The sequence below is a fragment of the Trachypithecus francoisi genome, unplaced genomic scaffold (assembly GCF_009764315.1).
Source record: "Trachypithecus francoisi isolate TF-2019V2 unplaced genomic scaffold, Tfra_2.0 Lachesis_group8, whole genome shotgun sequence".
NCBI lineage: Eukaryota > Metazoa > Chordata > Mammalia > Primates > Cercopithecidae > Trachypithecus > Trachypithecus francoisi.
The window spans coordinates 36,554,846-36,581,233 of NW_022681473.1; the positions used below are offsets into that span (position 1 = coordinate 36,554,846).

At 37.5% G+C, this 26,388-nt stretch overlaps 1 protein-coding gene across 3 annotated transcripts in view; it reads right to left on the reverse strand.

The window, feature by feature from the left end:
- The window catches only part of METTL15 (methyltransferase like 15), a 474,150-nt gene that overhangs the window by 194,643 nt on the left and 253,119 nt on the right, over positions 1–26,388 (reverse strand). Inside the window, exons 7-8 of one of the 3 annotated variants that reach the window (XM_033208106.1) lie at positions 14,493–14,595; positions 9,481–9,703 (exon numbers count right to left, since the gene is read on the reverse strand). The exons of 1 other annotated variant lie outside the window; for it this stretch is intronic. In XM_033208106.1, the coding sequence (XP_033063997.1) occupies positions 9,685–9,703; positions 14,493–14,595 (122 nt within the window). In that variant the 3' untranslated portion in view covers positions 9,481–9,684. Of the gene's footprint in view, positions 1–9,480; positions 9,704–14,492; positions 14,596–26,388 lie in introns of those variants that run through there. One more of the 3 variants, XM_033208107.1, reaches the window with a different exon arrangement.

Consider the following 26,388-nt stretch of genomic DNA (forward strand, 5'->3'; position numbering starts at 1 on the left):
GTGAGAGTATGTATACATGGACATAAAGATGGGAACAAGAGACACTGGGGATTACTAGAGTAGGGAGAGGGTGAAGAGGGCAAGGGTTGAAAAACTACCTATTGGTTACTATGCTCACTACCTGGGTGACAGGATCATTTCATACTCCAAACCTCAGCATCCTGCAATATACTTGTCACAAACCTACATATGTACCCTCTGAGTCTAAAATAAAAGTTGAAAAAAAAAAAAAAACAACAACCAATAATTTTTATGCATGTAAATTTAAAACTAACATTTTCTCTGTGACCCTAACACATGCTACAGATACTTTAGCTTTTAGGGTCTTGGTTTCTATAGTTTATTTATCCTTTCACATATTCATTCATTGTTTCATTTGACAAACACATCTTGAGTATCTTTACTGTGTGAGATTCCGTGACAGATTTTGGAGAGACAAAAGGATATCACATAGTGTCTCCCCTTAAGACATTCATACATTGTGAAGATGATCACATAAATAATTACAAGAGACTGAAAAGTACTACATTGAAACTACATAATGGTATTGAGGGAGTTCAGAGGAGGCGGTAGCAAAGAGTAATGGGAAAGTTTCAAAATCCTGATCTCTGGGAATCTGGGTAGAAGTGTTCCACTGTCCACCTCAGATCCAAAGTACTACATTCATCATGGGACACTTCTCTGTTCTGTTTAATTTTTCACAGTTATATTTTATGCTTTGGGGAGTTACAAATGTGGTGTATTTGGTTTTCTATTGATTCAATACCAGATTATCATCAACTTACTGGCTTAAAAACAAGAGCCTTTATTACTTTGCAGTTTCAGTAGAAGTCCAGCATAGTATGACTGGAGTCTCTACTTAGGACACCACAGGGGTAAAATCAGTGTATCAGCCGGGGCTGTGGTTCTCAGTCTCTCCAGGACCAGAATCCTCTTAGAGGCTTATTGGGTGTGACAGAATTTAGTTCCTTGTGGCTGTAGAATTGAGGTCTCTATGTCTGTCAAACATGGTCTCCTTCATCTTCAAGCTAAGAACAGTAGATAGAATCCTTCTCATGTTTTTAATATCACAGATTTCCCCCTCTGCTTGAAAGGAATTATTCAATCTCTCTATCTTAATATCTACTGATTAGTAACCTTATTTAAATCTGTGAAGTCTCTTTTCCCACATAATGTTAACATTTGCATGAGTGTAACACTAGATAGAGAAAAGGTCATGGGGGCGCAAATTCTGCCTATAACACTTGACATATTACATTGTTATTCTCTCTTTGCTCTTTCATTTCTTTTGAACCACTACATAAAAAAAAAAAAGAGATATTGGTCTAAAATTCTCTTTTTTTGTTGTGTCTCTGCCAGGCTTTGGTATCAGGATGATGTTGGCCTCATAAAAAGAGTTGGGGAGGATTCCCTCTTTTTCTATTGATTGAAATAGTTTCAGAAGGAATGGTACCAGCTCCTCCTTGTACCTCTGGTAGAATTCAGCTGTGAATCCATCTGGTCCTGGACTTTTTTTGGTGGGTAGGCTATTAATTGTTGCCTCAATTTCAGAGCCTGCTATTGGTCTATTCAGGGATTCAACTTCTTCCTGGTTTAGTCTTGGGAGACTGTAAGTGTCCAGGAAATTATCCATTTCTTCTAGATTTTCTAGTTGATTTGCGTAGAGGCATTTATAGTATTCTCTGATGGTTGTTTGTATTTCTGTGGGGTCGGTGGTGATATCCCCTTTATCATTTTTTATTGCGACTATTGATTCCTCTCTCTTTTCTTCTTTATTAGTCTTGCTAGCGGTCTGTCAATTTTGTTGATCTTTTCAAAAAACCAACTCCTGGATTCATTGATTTTTTGGAGGGTTTTTTGTGTCTCTATCTCCTTCAGCTCTTCTCTGAGCTTAGTTATTTCTTGCCTTCTGCTAGCTTTGGAATGTGTTTGCTCTTGCCTCTCTAGTTCTTTTAATTGTGATGTTAGAGTGTCCATTTTAGATCTCTCCTGCTTTCTCTTGTGGGCATTTAGTGCTATAAATTTCCCTCTACACACTGCTTTAAATGTGTCCCAGAGATTCTGGTATGTTGTATCTTTGTTCTCATTGGTTTCGAAGAACATCTTTATTTCTGCTTTCATTTCGTTATGTACCCAGTAGTCATTCAGGAGCAGGTTGTTCAGTTTCCATGTAGTTGAGCGGTTTTGATTGAGTTTCTTGGTCCTGAGTTCTAGTTTGATTGCACTGTGGTCTGAGAGAGAGTTTGTTATAATTTCTGTTCTTGTACATTTGCTGAGGAGTGCTTTACTTCCAATTATGTGTTAGGAAAAGAAGAAGTCAAATTGTCCCTGTTTGCAGATGACATGATTGTATATTTAGAAAACCCCATCGTCTCAGCCCAAAATCTCCTTAAGCTGATAAGCAACTTCAGCAAAGTCTCAGGATACAAAATTAATGTGCAAAAATCACAAGCATTCTTATACACCAGTAACAGACAAGCAGAGAGCCAATCAGGAATGAACTTCCATTCACAATTGCTTCAAAGAGAATCAAATACCTAGGAATCCAGCTTACAAGGGATGTAAAGGACCTCTTCAAGGAGAACTACAAACCACTGCTCAGTGAAATCAAAGAGGACACAAACAAATGGAAGAACATACCATGCTCATGGATAGGAAGAATCAATATCGTGAAAATGGCCATACTGCCCAAGGTGATTTATAGATTCAATGCCATCCCCATCAAGCTACCAATGAGTTTCTTCACAGAATTGGAAAAAACTGCTTTAAAGTTCATATGGAACCAAAAAAGAGCCCGCATTGCCAAGACAATCCTAAGTCAAAAGGACAAAGCTGGAGGCGTCACGCTACCTGACTTCAAACTATACTACAAGGCTACAGTAACCAAAACAGCATGGTACTGGTACCACAACAGAGATATAGACCAATGGAACAGAACAGAGTCCTCAGAAATAATACCACACATCTACAGCCATCTGATCTTTGACAAACCTGACAAAAACAAGAAATGGGGAAAGGATTCCCTATTTAATAAATGGTGCTGGGAAAATTGGCTAGCCATAAGTAGAAAGCTGAAACTGGATCCTTTCCTTACCCCTTATACGAAAATTAATTCAAGATGGATCAGAGACTTAAATGTTAGACCTAATACCATAAAAACCCTAGAAGAAAATCTAGGTAGTACCATTCAGGACATAGGCATGGGCAAGGACTTCATGTCTAAAACACCAAAAGCAACGGCAGCAAAAGCAAAATTGACACATGGGATCTAATTAAACTAAAGAGCTTTTGCACAGCTAAAGAAACTACCATCAGAGTGAACAGGCAACCTACAGAATGGGAGAAAATTTTTGCAACCTACTCATCTGACAAAGGGCTAATATCCAGAATCTACAAAGAACTCAAACAATATACAAGAAAAAAACAAACAACCCCATCAAAAAGTGGGGAAAGGATATGAACAGACATTTCTCAAAAGAAGACATCCATACAGCCAACAGACACATGAAAAAATGCTCATCATCACTCGCCATCAGAGAAATGCAAATCAAAACCACAATGAGATACCATCTCACACCAGTTAGAATGGCAATCATTAAGAAGTCAGGAAACAACAGGTGTTGGAGAGGATGTGGAGAAATAGGAACACTTTTACACTGTTGGTGGGATTGTAAACTAATTCAACCATTATGGAAAACAGTATGGCGATTCCTCAAGGATCTAGAACTAGATGTACCATATGACCCAGCCATCCCACTACTGGGTATATACCCAAAGGATTATAAATTACTCTACTACAAAGACACATGCACACGTATGTTTATTGCGGCACTATTCACAATAGCAAAGACTTGGAATCAACCCAAATGTCCATCTGTGACAGACTGGATTAAGAAAATGTGGCACATATACACCATGGAATACTATGCAGCCATCAAAAAGGATGAGTTTGCGTCCTTTGTAGGGACATGGATGCAGCTGGAATCCATCATTCTTAGCAAACTATCACAAGAAGAGAAAACCAAACACCGCATGTTCTCACTCATAGGTGGGAACTGAACAATGAGATCACTTGGACTCGGGAAGGGGAACATCACACACTGGGGCCTATCATGGGGAGGGGGGAGGAGGGAGGGATTGCATTGTGGAGTTATACATGATATAAACGTCATGCACATGTACCCTAGAACTTAAAGTATAATAAAAAAAAAAAAAAAAAAAAAAAAAGATCAGGGCCTTGGAGAAACTGTATACTAAATCCAACGCAATGCCTAAAGAAATGAAGATTTCTGTGCACTAGATCAGAAAATCAAAGCCACTTACTCCTATTTTGTAGTTTGCCTTCATTAAAGTCTCCCTCCATGTCTTTGGGTAGTCAGTGAAGGTACAGGATGGGGACTGAGATGACTGATATTTATTGAGCACTTACCATGAGTCAGGCACCTCAAATCATGAGATTCTTAGAATACGCTTATAAAGTAGGATTATCACTGTGGTTATCTGACCGAGAAAACAATGAAGGTTCAAAGAGTTTAAATGGCTTGTTCAAGTGTGTAAGCTAGGACAGAAAACTTTGGGATATAAACCAAAGTCTACTTGGCTTGAGAGCCAAAGTTTCTGACCACTACCCAATGCTGTCTCCTGGTAATCAGAAAGGAACTTTCTTTTATGTGAAAACTAGGTGGAAAGAAAGAAGAAAGGGAGAGGAGAAGGAAATATTTATGTGTCAAGCACATTCACATGTACTATCTCATTGGATCTTCGAAGTATTCTATTTGGTAATATCTTCTCCATTTATTGAGGAGAAAACTGATACTCAGTAAGATTAAGTGATTTTGTCAAGACTCTGGAATTCATATGTGGTAAAGCCAAAGAACTGTTTGTAAACCGAAAGTATATCGTCCTTCCAGTCTACTCTCTCAGCCTTATAAGTGACACACCCCTTCCAAAGTAAAAAGCAAAGGTTCTGCCTACCAAGAGCAGGAAATAAAATGCAAAGAACTGTTCTGTGTGTACTAAGCCAGGATGTTAATGGCAACTGTGAGGTTCTGGATATGCCTACGGAGTCAGGCCCAAGTGTGTGGCTAACTGTGCCCAGTCTCCTCGAGAAATGAGTCCTGAGGCCAGCACACCTGGGCCTGTGTCAGCCAGGGCCAAGTCAGATAATGCCTCTTCTTCCCAGGAGCACATCCTGGTTCGTCAGGATGCCATATGGGTCTCTGATTAATTTGAAAATGAAAAATTATGACTTGAAGATGTTTTAGCTCCAAATACCAAGAAATGATGGTATTAACCTGTGAAATAATTTCAGCTTGTCCTATGAAATGACATAATTCAAATGGTGTTTTGTTTCTAGGCCCCTGGTTTGGCATGGTTCATCTGGTCTGAAAATGTTTTGCCAAATGAGAATTCATGCCACTGCCTTGATAGAGTCACCTTTGGGGTCAGAGAATGCCAGGCTATTGACTGCCCCAATTAGAACGGCTGGCTTGGCTTTCTTTCTAAACAAATTCTGGCCTTTGAAACCTTTCCTGCAGAGAGTTTTCTTTTGCCTCCACTTTGCGCCTCCATATAAATACTCTTGAACAATTTTTCTCCCATATTTCTTAATTTGTTGACTATTTTGAAATGTTCAATCTAACCGTCCCATATACTTGCATACAGAGAAGACTCATGCCACTCATTTGACAAATATTGAGTGTCTACTGCATGCCAGGCACTGTGCTAGCTACCTTGAGCAGTAGGTAAACAAGATCAACAAAGTTTTTATCTCAAAGATCTTGAAATCCAGTGGGGGGAGACCAAAAATACATAAATGGACAAAATAATTACATAATGGAGCAAATACATAATACATAAAAAAATACATAAATGGAGCAAATACATAAATGGACAAAACAATTAGATTGTAAAACAATGCTAGGAGAGATATAAGCAAGGTTATGAGATATCAAATATCCAGCAAAGGCAACTTTAGGTAGAAGGCCAGGGAAGACCTCTTTGAGAGGGTAACATTTGAGCTGAGAGACAAGAGGGTGCAAAGAGCTGAAGTCATAAAATTATATGTTCCCTAGCAGCCTAGTGGTTAGGAACAAAAAATTACATGCAGAGACAACACATGCAACAGCCCTGAGGTGGAAAATAGCTTTGTACGTTTGAGTAAGAGAAGACAGCTAAAGTTCCAGGAGGATAATGAGCAAAGGAAAAAGATGGTATAAGATAAAGTTGGAAAGGTATGGGGACTCCAAATCATCTGAAGCCCTGTAGCAATGATACACATTATTTTATTCAATACTTCCACAAACTTGTTAAGTACAGTTGTCCCTTGGTATCCCTGGGGGACTGGTTCTAGTACTACTACCCCCTCCCCCAGCAAATACCAAAATCCAACAATGCTAAAGTCCCTTATATTAAATAATGTAGTACTGCATATAAGTTATGCAGATCTTCCTCTATACTTTAAATCTCTAGATTACTTATAATGCCTAGTACAATGCAAAGGCTATGTAAATGTTTGTTATACTGTATTGTTTAATTTGTATATTTTATTGTTTATTTCCCAAATATTTTCAATCTGTGTTTGGTTAAATACATGGTTATGGAACTCATAGATACACAGAGCCAATTGTATTAATATATCTTTTCTTTCAATGAAAAAACAGAGGTGTGGGGAATTTAATGTAATGGTGAATTTTCTCCAAAGACCTAGAAGACCTGGCCTTTGCGGAACTACTAGTAACCTACAAAAATTTCCAAACTGACACACTTTAAATAAAATTTTTCCCCCAGGCTCTTGGATTGAGTGGGCCTAGAAAAACCTCAACATTTATTGAAATGTATTAATTTTTGCAGTTTTTCAAAAGAGACACCTTTAGAACAGTGACCTAGGGATAAGGTTATATGATTAACTTCTACCTAAAGGTAGTAGCTGAAAACAGTTAACACAAGTTGGGATAAAGGGAGAAGGTGCCATTGAGCCTTGTCTTTGTGTAGTAGCAGGCAAGTACTTTAGGGGTGACCCAGGAACATGTGGACACTTTGTGCCCTGTGGGAGTGCTTTTGTGGGTCCTTCAGAGTTCTCCTGTAGGGACCTTTCCTACTCCCAGAGATGCTCTCTTCACCTGCTCTCTCATTATTTCTTTGTTAAGGGAAAGGTCCTCTCACTCACCTCTGTACTGATGATTTTAAAAATCTGCTCAGCCTCAGTATCCCACCCATTTCTAGTTCCATGTCTCCTACTCCCTTCCACAGCGATTCTCTACACATTTTTGTTGGCAACATATTTTGACATAATTTAAAACATACACGAAGGGATTAAAAGTTCAATACTGGATTTAAAATAAGTTTTGTAAATTGAAAACATAAATTTACCCAATTATTACACCACTCACCAATTTCCCTTAAGCTTTATGTCACTATGTGAGTAGAAATATTCACTGCCCTGACCTTTCTTGCTTCTGTTGTTGACTGAGCTGAACTAAGTAGGATACAATAAAGTCAGGTTTTTTTTCATCCACTGCTGCCCTCAAGCCATTCTGCCAGATCTCTATTTTCTGTCCTCTCAGACCAATTCAATAAGCTCTTTTGGCCATATCTGAATAATAACAGAATAGAATCATTTCAGATATTAAAAATAAATCTAAAATGACATCCAATCTCTCACACAATGTTAGGTTCCTCTCTTAGTGTGGCATGACCCAAAAATTCTATAGATTAGCAGTTAAAAAATTGGCAAAGCCCACTTTTCCACTGTTCCAACATACTATTCTTCTCTCCCCCAGTACGATACTCTTGGTAACACTAGGTTGGGACAGGGAAAAGATGAAGAGGCAAAGGGGAGAAAGGTTTCATCCATGGAGAGTGCTATTGTTATCCGGTACTGGTGTGCTCTGCGGATATTTTGTGCTCTATGGGAGTGCTTTTGTGGGTCCTTCAGAGTTCTGCTGGAACGTTTCCTAGCCCCATAGATGCTCTGTTAACCTACTCTCTCTATTTCCCTCTCAGCTCCTGTGCCAATGGTACATTCCATAGTCTCATTTCTTTGCTGCCTTTTGGAAAGTCTTGAGATACGTCCAGCTTCTCTCTTAGAATATGGGGTTCTTCTCAGTCATTGTCTTTAATTGCAATTGCAATTGCAAGATAGAAAAAGTCTCGCTTGACATCTTATTAAACTTACATACTTATGAGGAAAAGATCTCTTGCATCCCAGTTAAGCCCCCCATTTTTACACAAAGATTATATACCTCTTACCTCATCTTTCCCTAATTCAGTGGCTACCTGCTGTCTATCACATGGTAGGCACTCTTATTTTGATACTTCCTCAGACATAATCATATGAGCCTCTGTTAGAGCTAAGTAAATTTTCCACATTAATCAAGGTCTGGTGGCACACCCTTCAAAATTTTGATGCACTCCTGCCCTCCTGTATATTTCCACTTGGATATCTCTTATCACTTCAAACTTAATATTCTCAAAGTAAAACAACATTCTTCCCTTCAAAATGGCTCCTTGTCAATAGGTAAGATATTCTTCCAGGCATTTATGATCAAAAACGGTCAACTTTTTGAGCCTTTTGCTATCTGCCAAGCGCAGATGGTCATCACCCCCATTCATACTTCTGGGGCTCTTCTCCTTTAGGCCTCACATTACCTCACTCTGAAAGCTGCAGTAATCTTTTAACTGGAGCCCCAGAATTTGGGCTTTCCTTTTCTAAGTTAGGCTGAATATGGCTGTATGACACTTAAATCCTGCTTTCATAGTGATGTTCTAATTTTACTGCTCAAAAGCCTGTTTTCCTACTGATGCCTGACAAAATTTCTAGACTCATATCCGACTGTCTCTTAACACTTTAACCTTTTCTCCTGCTTTTCCATATCATGCAACTGATATTATAAACTAGGCCATTGTTCTATGAATACATATTTTGATGTGACCATTTTGATTCTAGGATATTTTATTGTAAACATTGAACCATTGAGCTGTCAGTTTTTGCTGTTGCCTGGATGCCCAATTATCTTTCCTCCCTCAATGAGCTTCACCTCATCTTGACCTCAATACATCCATGACCCTTGGTGGTAGGATGAAGACTGTGAGGGAAAGGAAGGGCTGAAGTACTGGGAGAAATCAGATTCTGAGATAGAAGAGTTCAAAGACAGGGCAAGCAGCAGGAATAAGGTGAAACTTCGGGATGGGAAGAGGAAGAAGAATGTATATAATATTTTGTGGTAGAAAAATGTTTCACATTTGACTCAATATGTAAAGATGTCTGCACTAAATTTTGTTCTTTCCATCCTGAATACATGAAGTTTATGATACTTCTAAGCCTTTGCTGTTCCTTGAGTGCCCTCTATTCATATTCAGGTTCACAAATATTTACTGAGTGGCTCCCCTACTCTCCTGCCCTAGTTGTTAGAGTGATAGAGGTGAGTAAAACATGAGGGAAAGTCTTTCCCTGAAGGATCTCACAGACTAGGGGGTAGACAGGTCGGCTATTAAGTTTAATATGAAAAATGCTTCAAGTTGTTGTGGGAGCACCAAAGTGACACAGCCATATTGGTGGCTGATTTCATGGGTCACTCATTTTTGCCTAAACATACCCTCTTCCCAGCAGAAACGTCAGACAGAACTTTCTTGCCTATGGTGTGAAGAGGTGCAGGTTAAGCCTTGGGACATCTCCAAAAGAGTTTAGATTCTCCAGTGCAACCTGCAAAGAAAGTAAGTAGATTTAAGGTAAACAGAATAATAAGTTACATTACCCAGAATCACAATACCTATACTATATACATTTGCCTCACAATTTTTTTTCTACAGTGCCTGTTTTCACCTTTGTAACTATGATACCTTATTGGGGGAAATTAAGGCAGAATGGGTAAATGATTTGCTTCATGGTTTCAGGCAAAGTGAACCTCCTAGCTAAGTTTATAAAACTTAAACAGTCAAGCTGCAAAACTTAAACTTGCAAGCTTTGGCTTTAAAGCCTTCCTAGCCATGAGCTTTCTTTCTTTAAGACCTGTCAATACTGCCTATGATTTTGCTCAGTTGTAAATTTCCTGCCACAACTTATTTCATCATTACGTATGACTGGTGAATGTTGTTCTTGTCATGCTTAAATTGCCTTAAGTTTACACTTAATTTATACTCAAATGCAAGGACACATGTATCATACTAGGGCATGGGCAGCAAGCTGTTCAGACTCATGGAGTTGTGTACAACCTTTCACTTGGATAGTATGGCAAGGTTTATAAAACACTTTCTCACATGAATTAACTCATTGACTTCCCAGTGAAGCAGATATTGGTATAGAGATGTGGGGCAGGGAGCTAAAAAGAAGATTCCAGAAGTTTATGCTCCTTGATTCTGTTGATAAATAATTGTTTCTAAATTCATAGTTTTAGGCCAGGTGCAGTGGCTCACGCCTATAATCCTAGCACTTTGAGAGACTGAGGTGGGCGGATTGGATTGCCTGAGCTCAGGAGTTTGAGACCAGCCTGGGCAACATGGTAAAATTCCGTATCTACTAAAAACACAAAAATTAGCCGGGCATGGTGGCGCATGCCTATAGTCCCAGCTACTCAGGAGGCTGAGGCAGGAGAATAGCTTGAACCTGGGAAGTGAAGGCTGTAGTGAGCTGAGATTGAGCCAGTTCACTCCAGGCTGACAATGGAGCAAGATTCCGTCTTAAAAAAATAAATAAATAAATTTTTAAAAATTCATAGCTTTAAGCAGTCTATCTCAAATTCCATTTAGTTTACAAGTAAAGTAGACCCTGCTGCTATTGCCCTACTCTCTAGGGAGAAATTAATGGAGCTCATTCTACTTTCCCAATGGATAAACTTCTCAAATCCGGGTACGATATGGGAGAGTGAGAGATCCTTGCTCTGAAAAGTTGCTTGGTAACCAGTGACATAGCATAAATATATTTTAATAGTTAAGGCAAAGAATGTCTATGTGGGAGTTTGTCATTTCTGCTTCACAAAATTCAAATGTTTACATGTAATTTATTTGCCCCAATACAGCAGAAGCTCTTGGGGACAGAGATTTTTGCCTTATAGTGCTCAGTCAGTGAATACCTATTGATAGCATCAATTTTTGAATTATATTTATCCCTTTTCACAATGTGCCAACTGCAGTACAAAATGAATTCCCTATTTGGGGTCAGGTGCTTGCCCATAAAAAGACAAGAAGTCAAAAACAAGCAGAGAAAAAGGAGTGTATTAAGATTTAGAAAGACCAAGCTTTTATCCAAAAGTCCTCAACCCAAAGTAATTTTGTTTATAACTTGATTTTTCCATTAGAGGAACAATTGTTTTAGTTTACTTGCATTGATTCAGTAGTTAATGTGCTCAAATTGTAGAGTATGGGTGGCCTTTTTGTTTTGTTAATGTCAGATGCTATTTTGTAATAAAACTATTTTTGTTTATTTAAAAACCACATTCAAATTGTGAAATAAGAATTCTACCCTCTTTGCTCTTCCTTTTTCTCATTTCCTTCAAATTCCTCTAAAATTATCCTCTTGCAAATCAATGGATTTGTGAATTTTGGCCATCATCCATAAGGAAGCAACAAGGATTTGTGGCCCAGATTTGTAAATATTCCCATGGATCAGATTATGGTGGTCATCTCTCTTTTGGATACAGGAACTGTTTCTTATTTGTCTACAGGCCCTAGAGCACATAGCCTATAGAAGGTATATAAATAGTGCTTAAAAGAAAAGTATATACGGAAAGAGTAGAGAGGAAAGGCCAGAGCTTTTATCTAATAGCATGTCTAATATGGGTGGCTATCTCCACTTTAGCAACAGAAATATTTTTAAGGGAAAGAGAAAAACTCTGTAAGACATCCATAAAACAAGTCATTGTGCCCAACTCTCATCATTTATGCAATACCTTCTGTGCAATTCTATACTCCTTACATCATTGTTACCATTTGTAATTTTATTTAATTATTTTATTAACTTTTTTTTCTAAAAATATTTACAAAGGAAGCAAAAGCGATTCTGATACAAATCAGAACAGTAGTTGCCCACAAAAGATGGAGATTGACCAGGAATTTCTGGGGAGATGAAAATGTTCTAAATCTCAATATGGAAAATATACTTGTTAAAACTCACTGAATTACATGCTTAAGAACTGGGCTGATTAAATAATTTAATTTTTTCTGCAATTAAAATATATTTAAGATAAATAAACAGATCAAGTAACTAAACATACTCACAACTAAAGCGAATAGTGTTATTAAATTCTATATACTACTCCTTATAGAAGGCTCTAAACCTAAATTAGTAAGCAAGTAAAAAAGAATAAAGACATGTTAGTAGCTCTATATCTTCTTCTTCCCTTTCCTTTATTTAGGCAATATACTAGTATCCTGCCTTCCATTGTCAAATAGCCCTATGTGAGGCCAGAAAAGGTAGGCTGCTCAGATAAGGAAGGCAGACCTGTGCAGAGGAGGCTAATCTGAACACAGGGCAAGTCCACTTGCCAGGAGTGTGGTGGCCCAGCACTATCAGAAGATTGGCCACACCCAAGGAGATTGAGCAGATAATAAATATATTGCGAATAATGAGAACAAGATTTTTCACTATTGGAAAGGGAGTTACAATTAAGGAAAAGATAAAGCAATAATAAACCCAACCAATACTAGATTAAAACTGAAGGTACCAGAGTGAGCTATTAGTTTTAGTTGTAGATGTATATAGAGATAAATATAAATACAAATGTGTGTGGTTCCTAGCTATCTGCAGAAAAAGCCTAAGAGTAATGGTACTCCAGTAGTAATGATCACCTAATGCTCATATCTTCGTTTGAAATACTGAAATGAACAAAGATTCCTTGAAGAAATGACTGAATCCAAGGCTGAGGCTGAGAATGTGATGAGCCTGGAACACCTTTCATAATAGAAAGGAAATACTCAAAGAATGCAGACATATTAAAGGAACACAGAAGCAAGCTTGAAGGAACTGGCTCCCAGTGACCAAAGTACAAATGAAACATTAAAATAATGCTAAAAGAACAAATTATAACCCATTGAATAATCTAGTACCCCATTGATATAAAGAAACAAATACATATATACATACATACATACATAAATGGATAGACCAGGTGCAGTGGTGGCTCATGCCTGTAATTCCAGAACTTTTGGAGGCTGAGGAGGGAATGTAACTTGAGTCCAGAAGTTCAAGACTAGCCTGGGCAACATAATGAGACTCCGGAATCTACAAAAAATAAAGTAACTAGCCAAGCATGGCGGCATGCACCTGTATTCCCTGCTACTTGGGAGGCTGAGGTGAGCTTGAGCCCAGGAGGCTTGAGCCCAGGAGGCTGAGGCTGCAGTAAGCCATGATTGCACCACTGCACTCCAGCCTGAGTGACAGGGTGAGACCCTGTCTTAAAATAAGAAGAAGAAATTAAATAAATGGGTAGAAGAGTAAGCTCTTCCTCACAGCAGAAAGTTTCCAATAAGATGTGGAAGAAATATTGTTTTAAAAATTCACCATTTGGCAATAAACATAATAATAATTAACCCAAGCAAAAAACTTCAACAGATACTAAAACTAGTAGGTCAAAATGAGGTAAAGAAAGAGAGTTTTACATAGTCTCAAAGTATCTCCATTCAAAATATTTGTTAATTACAAAGGGAACAAGAAGTAGAGAAACCTGGAGGACATAATCTTAATCAAGTGATCGAAACAAACATCATCAGTAATGGGACACATATCATGTGCAATCTGATAGGATGGTAATGAAAATAAAATAGCAAGTGTGACAGTCTGACCAAAACCTCATAACCTGGGTCTAATCATGAGAAACCACTGACAAACTCAAATTGAAGGATATGTTGAAACACAACTGGCCGATCTTCAAAAATGCTAAAGTATCAGTTCAAGAAGAGAACACTGTCTAAATTCTGCTTAGAGATGTTAGGAAAGGCTTACTAAAGGAGATAACTTAGATATATAAAATGAAGCAGTTGTCATATAACTTAGAGAGGAAGTCATTCTAGGCACAGGAGACAGCATTTTCAAAGGTGTGGAATTCTGGGTACTATAGTGAGTTGGGTGCCTAGAAAGCATAGAAAGATGGTAGCTGCAGCCAGGGAGATGGGCTGGGGCCAAATTATGAAGGATCACTTTCCTCTGTATTTTGCACAGTAAAATGAGTACACAGAAATTGAGTGATTAATCCTGGAGGAGTTGGAAAAGACATTAGAGTTGATGGGTTAGTCCATGTCTGAGAAGCAGATGCCCCGTCAGGATTGAATACAGAAGCAGTTTATTAAGAGAAATGCATGCATGAAAGAATATATGGTAGGAGCTGGAGAGGGCTGGAAGAGTCATGAGATTGTAATGTAAGTCTGACCCCAAGTGAAGATGAGACGTAAAGATGGTTGGGTCGTATGTTCAGCAAAACCATTCATGAATCCTTCAACCAAAGTAAATGACAGAGTAGTCCCCTTCTCTCCCAAGAATCAGGCTGCCTTACTATTCCTACCTCACTTTATCATTGGTGGGAACTACTCCTTGATAGGCCTCAGTGGCAACATAAGACTGGACTTCAAAGTGCAGTAGCAGGTAATGTTGGTCCATTATGCTGTCTGCAATAGAAGGGAAACAAAGCACATTCTCATTACCACCACATATTTTACTTATTTATTTATTTATTTATTACACTTTAAGTTCTAGGGTACATGTGCACAATGTGCAGGTTTGTTACATATGTATACATGTGCCATCTTGGTGTGCTGCACCCATTAACTCGTCATTTACATTAGGTATATCTCCTAATTCTACCCCTCCCCACTCTCCCCACCCCATGAGAGGCCCCGGTGTGTGATGTTCCCCATCCTATGTTCGAGTGTTCTCATTGTTCAATTCACATCTGAGCAAGAACATGCGGTGTTTAGTTTTCTCTTCTTGCGATAGTTTGCTGAGAATTATGGTTGTCAGTAGCATCCATGTCCCTACAAAGGACATGAACTCATCATTTTTTATGGCTGCAGAGTATTCCATGGTGTATATGTGCCACATTTTCTTAATCCAGTCTATCATTGACGGACATTTGGGTTGGTTCCAAGTCTTTGCTATTGTGAACAGTGCCACAATAAACATACGTGTGCATGTGTCTTTATAGCAGCATGATTTATAATCCTTTGGGTATATATCCAGCAATGGGATGACTGGGTCAAATGGTATTTCTAGTTCTAGATCCTTGAGGAATCGCCACACTGTCTTCCACAGTGGTTGAACATGTGTCTGTTGGTTGCATAAAAGTCTTCTTTTGAGAAGTGTCTGTTCATATCCTTTGCCCACTTTTTGAAGGTTTTTTTTTTTTTTTTTCTCCTAAAGTTGTTTGAGTTCTTTGTAGGTTCCGGATATTAGCCTTTTGTCAGATGATTATGTTTGAGTTCTTTGTAGGTTCTGGATATTAGCCTTTTGTAAGATGAGTAGATTGCAAAACTTTTCTCCCATTCTGTAGGTTGCCTGTTCCACTCTAATGGGAGTTTCTTTTGCTGTGCAGAAGCTCTTTAGTTTAATTAGATCCTATTTGTCAATTTTGGCTTTTGTTGCCATTGCTTTGGATGTTTTAGACATGAAGTCCTTGCCCATGCCTATGTCCTGAATAGTATTGCCTAGGTTTTCTTCCAGGGTTTTCATGGGTTTAGGTCTAATATTTCAGTCTTTAATCCATCTTGAATTAATTTTTGTATAAGGTGTAAGGAAGTGATCCAGTTTCAGCTTTCTAGATATGGCTAGCCAGTTTTCCCAGTACCATTTATTAAATAGGGAATCCTTTCCCCATTTGTTGTTTTTGTCAGGTTTGTCAAAGATCAGATGGTTGTAGATGTATGGTATTATTTCTGAGGGCTCTGTTCTGTTCCATTGGTCTATATCTCTGCTTTGGAAGCAGTACCATGCTGTTTTTGTTACCGCAGCCTTGTAGTATAGTTTGCAGTCAGGTAGTGTGATGCCTCCAGCTTTGTTCTTTTGGCTTAGGATTGTCTTGGCAATGTGGGCTCTTTTTTGGTTCCATATGAACTTTAAAGTAGTTTTTTTTTTTTAATTCTGTGAAGAAAGTAATTGGTAGCTTGATGGGGATGGCATTGAACCTATAAATTATCTTGGGCAATATGACCATTTTCACAATATTGATTCTTCCTATTCATAAGCATGGAATGTTCTTCCATTTCTTTGTTTCTTCTTTTATTTCGTTGAGCAGTGGTTTCTAGTTCTCCTTGAAGAGGTCCTTCACATCCCTTGTAAGTTGGATTCCTAGGTATTTTACTCTCTTTGAAGCAATTGTGAATGGGAGTTCACTCATAAGTTGTATCTCTATTTGTCTGTTATTGGTGCATAAGAATGCTTGTGATTTTTGCACAGTGATTTTGTATCCTGAGACTTTGCTGAAGTTGCTCATTAGTTTTAGGAGATTTGGGGCTGAGACAATGGGGTTTTCTAAATATACAATCATGTCATCTGCAAACAGGGACAATTTGACTTCCTCTTTTCCTAATCAAATACCGTTTATTTCTTTCTCATCCCTGATTGCCCTGGCCAGAACTTCCAACACTATGTTGAATAGGAGTGGTGAGAGAGGGCATCCCTGTCTTGTGCCAGTTTTCAAAGGGAATGCTTCCAGTTTTTGCCCATTTAGTATGATATTGGCTATGGGTTTGTCATAAACAATTCTTATTATTTTGAGATATGTCCCATCAATACCAAATTTATTGAGTTTTTAGCATGAAGGGATGTTGAATTTTGTCAATGGCCTTCTCTGAATCTATTGAGATAATCATGTGGTTTTTGTCTTTGGTTCTGTTTATATGCTGGATTACATTTATTGATTTGCATATGTTGAACCAGCCTTGCATCCCAGGGATAAAGGCCACTTGATCATGGTGGATAAGCTTTTTGATGTGCTACTGGATTTGGTTTCCCAGTATTTTATGGAGGATTTTTGCATCAATGTTCATCAGGGATATTGGTCTAAAATTCTCTTTTTTTGTTGTTGTGTCTCTGCCAGGCTTTGGTATTACGATGATGTTGGCCTCATAGAATGAGTTAGGGAGGATTCCCTCTTTTTCTATTGATTGGAATAGTTTCAGAAGGAATGATACCAGCTTCTCCTTGTACCTCCAGTAGAATTCAGGTGTGAATCCGTCCGGTCCTGGACTTTTTTTGGTTGGTAGTCTATTAATTATTGCCTCAATTTCAGAGCCTGTTATTGGTCTATTCGGGGACTTAACTTCTTCCTGGTTTAGTCTTGGGAGAGTGTATGTGTCCAGGAATTCATCTATTTCTTCTAGGTTTTCTAGTACTTTTGCATAGAGGTGTTTATAGTATTCTCTGATGGTAGTTTGTATTTCTGTGGGATCGGTGGTGATATCCCCTTTATCATTTTTTGTTGCATCTATTTGATTCTTCTCTCTGTCTTCTTTATTAGTCTTGCTAGGGGTCTATCAATTTTGTTGATCTTTTCAAAACACCATCTCCTGGATTCATTGATTTTTTGAAGGGTTTTTGTGTCTCTATCTCCTTCAGTTCTGCTCTGATCTTAGTTATTCCTTGCCTTGTGCTAGTTTTTGAATGTCTTTGGTCTTGCTTCTCTGGTTCTTTTAATTGTGATGTTAGGGTGTTAATTTTAGATCTTCCTGCTTTCTCTTGTGGGCATTTAGAGTCATAAATTTCCCTCTACACACAGCTTTAAATGTGTCCCAGAGATTCTAGTATGTTGTGTCTTTGTTGTCATTGGTTTCAAAGAACATCTTTATTTCTGCCTTCATTTCATTACAGACAAGCAATAGCTGTGAGATTTTGTTACCACCAGGCCTGTCGCATAAGAGCTCCTGAAGGAAGCACTAAACATGGAAATGGACAACTGGTACCAGCCACTGCAAAAACATGCCAAATTGTAAAGACCATTGATGCTAGGAAGAAACTGCATCAACTAACGAGCAAAATAACCAGCTAACATCATAATGGCAGGATCAAGTTCACACATAGCAAAATTAACCTTAAATGTAAATGGGCTAAATGCTCTAATTAAAAGACACAGACTGGCAAAGTGGATAAAGAGTCAAGACCCATCAGTGTGCTGTATTCAGGAAAACCATTTCACGTGTATAGACACACATAGGCTCAAAATAAAGGGATGAAGGAAGAGTTATCAATCCAATGGAAAACAAAAAAAGGCAGGGGTTGCAATCTTAGTCTCTGATAAAACAGACTTTATATCAACAAAGATCAAAAGAGACAAAGAAGGCCATTACATAATGGTAAAGGGATCAATACAACAAGAAGACCTAACTATCCTAAATATACATGCACCAAATACAGGAGTACCAAGATTCATAAAGCAAGTCCTTAGACACCTACAAAGAGACTTAGACTCCCACACAATAATAATGGGAGACTTTGACACCCCACTGTCAACAACAGACAGATCAACGAGACAGAAAGTTAACAAGGATATCCAGGAATTGAACTCAACTCTGCACCAAGTAGACCTAATAGACATCTACAGAACTCTCCACCCCAAATCAACAGAATGTACATTCTTCTCAGCACCACTTCACACTTGCTCCAAAATTGACCACATAGTTGGAAGTTAAGCACTCCTCAGCAAATGCAAAAGAACAGAAATTATAGCAAACTGTCTCTCAGACCACAGTGCAATCAAACTAGAACTCAGGATTAAGAAACTCACTCAAAACTGCTCAACTACATGGAAACTGAACAACCTGCTCCTGAATGACTACTGGGTACACCACCACATCTTTTAGAAGAAGAGGTGAAGGAAATTCCAGGGAAATGTGTGAAAGAGTTTAAATGCAAATATTTGGTATTTCACTTTTGTTCTTATTTAAGTATCAATTTCCTCTTAGTTACAAGAGTCATAGACATTTTTGAGTTGAGCCGTGACTACATTTGTCAATCTGTGATTAGTAAACAGGGACATCTAATCTGGGAGAGTCTATCATTTTGCTTTGCTTAATATAGTTAGTCTTCTGTTTTTAGTCTTTGGTGCACCTGTGGAGGCTAACTTCAATAATACATAATTCTCTTTTCTCTGGAGTTACTTGATGTATTATGGAACACAAGTTGTACACAAAACATATGCTGGTTAGTAACTACATATGCCTTAAATAAAAATAGGAAAATAAACTTGACTTCTATTTAGTAGGAAGACACATTTCTTCTTAAACGTTGTTATTGTTGCAGAGAAAAGAATTTTTGATTTTGAAAAGGTTGGGAAAATTGAAATCAACAAATTTTGTTGTGATTCTGATGAAGTTGAAAAGACTATAAATACATAACAAAATTTCAAGTTGCTTTAACTTATTCTTAATTGCAAATTTTCTAAGCCCCATTAAAGAAATGGTCTTGCTAGACTCATTTTATCAGGTTTGGAGTATCTTCCTTCTTTATCAAGTGCCTAAAAAGTCCTTCAAATTGCATAAAAACACCCATAAAATGACTCATTGCATTTTTGGTGAGTAATGCAATTAACACTGCAATATGGTAGCCACATTTTAAAATTTTTTATTTACATGTATTAACTGCTAGCGTTGGGAACTTTTTTTAACTCTGAGAAACAGACTGAAGATGCCCAGAGTAGATTAAAAAAACTTAACAATGTGCCCTTTCCTCAAAAGATAATGTGTCTGTTCCAAATGATTCAATTTAAAAACGCAACAGAGCATTTATTTGGGTAAAAAACTGGTGTCTAAATTTCAGAACATATTTTCATTCAATGGCAAGAAAATTGTTATTCCAAAAATGAGATGCATATAGGAGGTAGCTTAACTGAGGAATCATGCTAAAGATGTGTCTTTAAAATATCTGCTGCATATGAGTGATAGCTTTGATATTTGGTCTTCAAGACTACTCTGTTAAATGCTCTACTATATCTGAATAGTGCAGCAATATTTTTTGTGTGATGAAGGCAGTGAAGAATTTCTATGTTTTAGAAAATAATCATTTAATAGCTTTCATTATAAATGTCATTCCTGGCCTCATATATGCTGTGGTTACTTGTTCCTGGTCAGGAATGCACTGATTTATGCAGAATAGACACTCATCTTTTAATTCGAATCTGAAAAGCAATCCTGGTATGATCGGCCTGAAGCAATTTTTAGAGGATGTTGCTATGAGTTTTCTTGATTTTGGATGTGGGTACAAAGGTCTGCTTTGGTCATTTTATTTTAAAGGCTGTCTTGTAGGTGCACCAAATCCACTGGTCCTTTAGAGAAAAAGAATGAAAAGATGCAGCTTCTTCATAGGTCACGGTTGCTGCATTGCAGTTCAGAGAACACAGATTCCATCTTATTCCATGTGTGATGCAGCAAAGTATTATACTCCTTTTTCTTCAAGCTAGAATCGTATTTCCCAAAATTACATATGACTATACTGAGTTAGAAAAGATAAACTAGGCAGGGTGCAGTGGCTCACATCTGTAATCCCAGCAATTTAGGAGACGGAGGCGGGAGGATCACCTGAGGTCAGGAGTTCGAGACCAGCCTGGCCAACATGGTGAAACCCCATCTCTATGAAAATACAAAAATTTAGCTGGGCGTAGTGGTGCACGTCTGTAGTCCCAGCTACTCAGGAGGCTGAGACAAAAGAATCGTTTGAACCTGGGAGGTGGACGTTGCAGTAGGCTGAGATCACGTCATTGCATTCCAGCCTGGGTGACAGAGTGAGACTCTGTCTCAACTATAACAATGACAACAACAAAAAAAGAAAAGATAAACTATTCATTTATTGCCAGATACTTATGGTGGGGAAGTGGAATTACTTTCAAAAAGTGAAAAATGGATTATTTCTTTAAGAAAGCCAGATATATCTGTAGCGATTGAGTTATTAAAATGTAGTCCAAAATGAGATGTGCTGTAAGTGTAAAATAAACACTGGATATTGAACCCTTGAACAAAAAAAGAATATAAAACATTCCATTTTTATATTGATTACATGCTGAAAAAAATTTTGAATATATTAAACAGACTATACTATTAAAATTTATTTCACCTGTTTCATTTTACTTTTCTCAATGTAGCTTCTCAAACATGTAAAATTACAACGTGGCTAAAATTTGTGGCGTGCATTATATTTGCATTAGACAGCATTAGTCTAGAATATTCAGTCTATTCAAATCCTGACATCACTTAATCTCTTCCATTCTTTGTGCCCAGCACAAAATTTCTGTGAGGGTCCAGCTTAGCTTTGCAGGGACACTGGCCATGTTAATTGATGACAAAATTGAAATCCTCTAAGACAGCGTATGGAGCTTGAAGCACCCAGGTATGAAAGAACCAGATGAGGTTAAAAGGCAGAAATCTTAGCCTTTGCTCGTTGACATATCACTGAGTCACATGTGGGAAATGTGACTTGAATTGAGAGAAGTTTCTCTAGTACAGGAGTTATTGGACTGGAGCCCATGATAGAACTGAAGAGTTTTCATAAACCTCTTGATATTATAAACAAAATTAGTGTGCATGTGCTGTTTTCATTAGTGAGCCTGTCCTTTCAATTAGATTTTTCAAAGGTTCAGGAACCATGGCTTCAAAAATATTAAGAATCCTACTTCCAGGAAGATATGGTTCATTCAGACAGGTTATTATCTCATAATTACTGTTATATAGTCATCCATGTCTCTGAATATTAGTATTCTTAATAATGTGAATATATGCATTCATATGTCATGGAGACCTAAATGGTGCTTGGTCTTCCTACAGAGAGCATTTGGAGAAAACTATGTCATGGAAGTCAAAGTGCATGGCTATTGGTGAACAAGAATAACTAACAGTAAGGGTGAGACAAGTAGACTACCAATGGCATTACAAGAAACGGCCACCTCATTGAATTATGTCCCAGGAAACTAAGCTATTGATGATTCAGCAAAAAAACTCTTATAGTTCTCACCCTAAACGAATGTTATAAACCCAGTTCTTTTTGGAAGAAAACTTCATTCATTTCTTTATTTGGGCTGTCATAGTACTTACCTTCTATTACAGAATTTTCCCTGTTTACATACTACCTTTTCAAAATTGACATATCTGTCTCACCCTATACTAAACAGGGAACAAGAAGCACTTTTTTTACTCCATTGTTCCCAATGCCTTGCAAATAGACACTCAATAGAAGTTGAGTAAAATAATAAAATAATGGTTGTTGCTTGATTTCTATACATTTCAAAATAAAAGACAACCTATGAACAAACACAACTTTAAATATTACAATTTATTTGGAAGGCTAAATAAAAGGCTAGAGCTGTATAGAGTTTTAGTCAAACTGACTAGATTTAGCATTTGACCCTGTTCAATGCTCAAAAATTGAACTGATCTGAAGAAAGATTGCACGCAGGACTGCAGCTGCGATACACTTCTCCCAGGCCCAAACAGCGTTGAGTCATTCACCACAGTTAGTTTGTGAGGGAAGGAAACAAATCATTTTTTTTTTTTTTTTTTTAAGACGGAGTCTAGCTCTGTCGCCCAGGCTGGAGTGCAGTGGCACAATCTCGGCTCACCGCAGCCTCCTGGGTTCACGCCATTCTCCTGCCTCAGCCTCCCGAGTAGCTGGGACTACAGACACCTGCCACCACGCCCGGCTAATGTTTTTGTATTTTTAGTAGAGACGGGTTTTCACCGTGTTAGCCAGGATGGTCTCGATCTCCTGACCTCGTGATCCGCCTACCTCGGCCTCCCAAAGTGCTGGGATTACAGGCGTGAGCCACTGTGCCCGGCCAGGAAACAAACGTTTAAGTTAGAGAAGTATAAGCAGTCGTAGATCTGGGAGTCATCAGGAAATGTTTGCTACTTTAAAGAACTGACTGAAAGTTAAACAGGTTAATGTGACATTTCAAAGGGATTTTGAAATTCAATAGCTTTCTCTAGCAGTTGATGTTTATTCTCTGGTTATAAGGCAAATGTTGAATTTCTTCTAAGGAATAAAAATAGATTCTAGAATAACTAGATAGGCTCAACATTCACCATAAATTTGTTTTTTTTTTTCTTCTCCCTGACCTTCCCCACCCCATGAAAAAATATTATATATATATGTTTACAATGGGAAATGAAAACAACATCTGGCTGGCATTTAAACATGGTTTTCTTCATCAACAATTTTACAGTTAGAAGTACATTTTCATCCAAAAGAGAAAAGCAGAATCATAAAGAATATACATAAATTCAGGAAGAGGACATCTTCTCTATTTCTTACCAAAGCAGCACTCCGTAGGAATGTAAGATGTTTGCCATGATTAAGTGAAAGTTGTATGAGTCAAATAATCTCTTTCAAAAGCACATTATCAAATGTTGGTTAGTAAGGCTAATGACAAAGATATGTCACGGAGCATACTGTATTACTTACATACTAGGATATGAATTGTACACCTGTGCCTACAAAACAATTTCACAAAGCTTTATTAGGATATTGAAAAATTCCCTTTAGGTGAATCAGTTACCAAGTAAAGGTGAAGAACATACTTTAACTTAATATTCAGATGAAAGAAGCCTTTAAAGTCATCTATTCTAAACCTGTTATTGATTTGGTTATAAATAACAGAAATCCAGTCTGAACTTATTCCATTTTCTAAAAAGGGGGAGAGAGGACAGAGGAATTTCGTGGCTTATAAAATCCAAGAATAGGGCCAGGTGTGGTGGCTCATGCCTGTAGTTACAGCACTTTGGGAGGACAAGGTGGGAGGATCACTTGAGCCCAGGAATTTAAGACCAGCCTGGGCAACACAGAGAAACCCTGTCCCTACAAAAAATTAAAAAAAAAAAAAAAAATTAGTCCAGCCTGGTGCCACATACCTGAGAGACTGATTCCAAAATCTGTGCTTTCAAAATAATACTGAAATTAGACTGCTTTTTTAAAATGGATATATCTTCACTACAAACATTTTAAAACAGAAAAACATTTTCAAAGAATGATTAAACATACCAAATCCCTCCACCTAGAATTAAACATCATTAATAAAGAATATCTTTCATGTATCACTAATGACAGAGTAGTAAATAGAACAGCAAAATTTTTTTTTTTAATTACACTTTAAGTTTTTGGATACATGTGCAGAACGTGCAGGTTACATAGGTATACATGTGCCATGATGGTTTGCTGCACCCATCAACCAGTCATCTATACTAGGTATTTCTCCTAATGCTATCCCTCCCCTAACCCCCAAACCTCCTACAGGCCCTGATGTGTGACGTTTTCCCCTCTGTGTCCACGTATTCTCATTGTTCAACTCCCACTTACCAGTGAGAATATGTGGTGTTTGTTTTTCTGTTTCTGTATTAGTTTGCTGAGAATGATGGTTTCCAGCTTCATCCATGTTCCTGCAAAGGACAGGAACTCATCCTTTTTTATGACTGCATAGTATTCCATGGTGTATATGTGCCACATTTTCTTTATCCAGTCTATCATTGATGGACATTTGGGTTGGTTCTAAGTCTTTGCTATTGTGAATAGTGCTGCAATAAACATACATGTACATGTGCCTTTATAGTAGAATGATTTATAACCTTTTCGGTATATATCTTGTGATGGTATTGCTGGGTCAAATAGTATTTCCGGTTCTAGATCCTTGAGGAATTGCAACACTGTCTTCCACAATGGTTGAAATAACTTACACTCCCACCAATAGTGTAAACGTGTTCCTATTTCTCCACATCCTCCCCTGGATCTGTTGTTTCCTGACTTTTTGATGATCACCATTCCATCTGGCATGAGACCGTATCTCATTGTGGTCTTGATTTGCATTTCTCTAATGACCAGTGATGATGAGGATTTTTTTCGTATGTTTGCTGGCCACATAAACATCTTCTTTTGAGAAGTGTCTTGTTCATATCCTTTGCCCACTTTTTGATGGGGTTGTTTTTTTTCTTGTAAATTTAAGTTCCTTGTAGATTCTGGGTATTAGCCCTTTGTCAGATGGATAGATTGCAAAAATTTTCTCCCATTCTGTAGGTTGCCTGTTCACGTGATAGTCTCTTTTAGAACACCAAAAATTTTTATAGAGAGGGCACATCGGAATATGTAGCTTATTTTTTAATAGAAGTATAACTTTTAATTTGAATTTAACTGACATTAGAGTAATGGATTGCTGAATCTAGATTTTTAGTACAAAAATGACTTGTCACAAAAATTATAAAATGCACAAAGATGTTGGAATCATTTTTAAACATTTAAAAAACTTTAAATTTTAACATGTTTAAAAATGATTCCAACATTTTGACAGAATTGAATCCTTGCTTCCTAAAAATAAGTTAGTGTATGTATACTTCTCTATCTCCTGACCCTTCAGCTTCAAATTTCAGTGAGTTGTTAGTTTTATATTTTCAAGCCTTATGTTTGTATTTTGTTTTGTAACCATAATTCTCATTATTGTTTACTCTTATTTCCATATTTACAGGGATTCTGAGCTTATCACAGTTCCTTTTACCAGACCAGTCCTTTTACTGACTTTTTGTTTTTCACATCTTGATTTGCTGGATTTCATCATCAAATAGTTCCCCTCTACCCGCCCGGCTTTCTCCTTGTCATGGCTAATGTGACTTATATTCCTTGAGAATGCCTCTTGCCTTTCCACTCACAGGGTTTTTTTGTTTGTTTGTTTTTTGTTTTTTCTTCAACTTTGATTTCCAGCAGTTCTTACTATGCTGTTCCTCGAAAGTTTGGGAGCTTCTCGGATCTGTAATTTGATGTCTTTCATCAGTTTTAGGAAATTCTGTCACTTCCTCCCCAAATATGGCTTCTGCTACATTGTTGCTATTGATTTTGGTCATCTTTCTTTTTGGAGGGCCAATTACACCTAAGTTAGACTTCTCATTGTAACTCTTATGTCTTTTGTACATTTTTTTATCCCTTTTTCTTCATGTCTCATTATGCTTTATTCCAGATATTTCCTTCCAAAATATCTTTTAGTTGATGATTTTTAGTTGTGTCTAATCTGCTCTTAAATCAATCCGTGGAGTTCTTAAAGTTGAGTACTACTCAGTTCTAGAATTTTTATTTTTTATAGTTTTCAGCTTTTTAATTTCCCTGAACATATTTACAGCATTGTGTGTGAATACCTCATGGGCATCTTTTTTATTACATGTATTCTTCATCTTTTAAAAATCATATCACATTTCTTCGTGACTGGTCTTTTTTTTTAATTTAGTGATAGACATTAAATATGAACAATTACAGAAATTATTTTAGAACTAGAACTTTTTCCCCAAAAGATTTTAAATAGCTTTTGAAAGGCACTTAGGGACTCTAGCATCTAGGATCAATTTAATCCAACTTCAAGGGCTAAGACGATTTAAAACTGAGCTCCAATTCCTTCAAGGTCCAGTTTGGTCGCAAGTTTACACGTACTTCCCAAAAGACTATCAAAAGTTCCT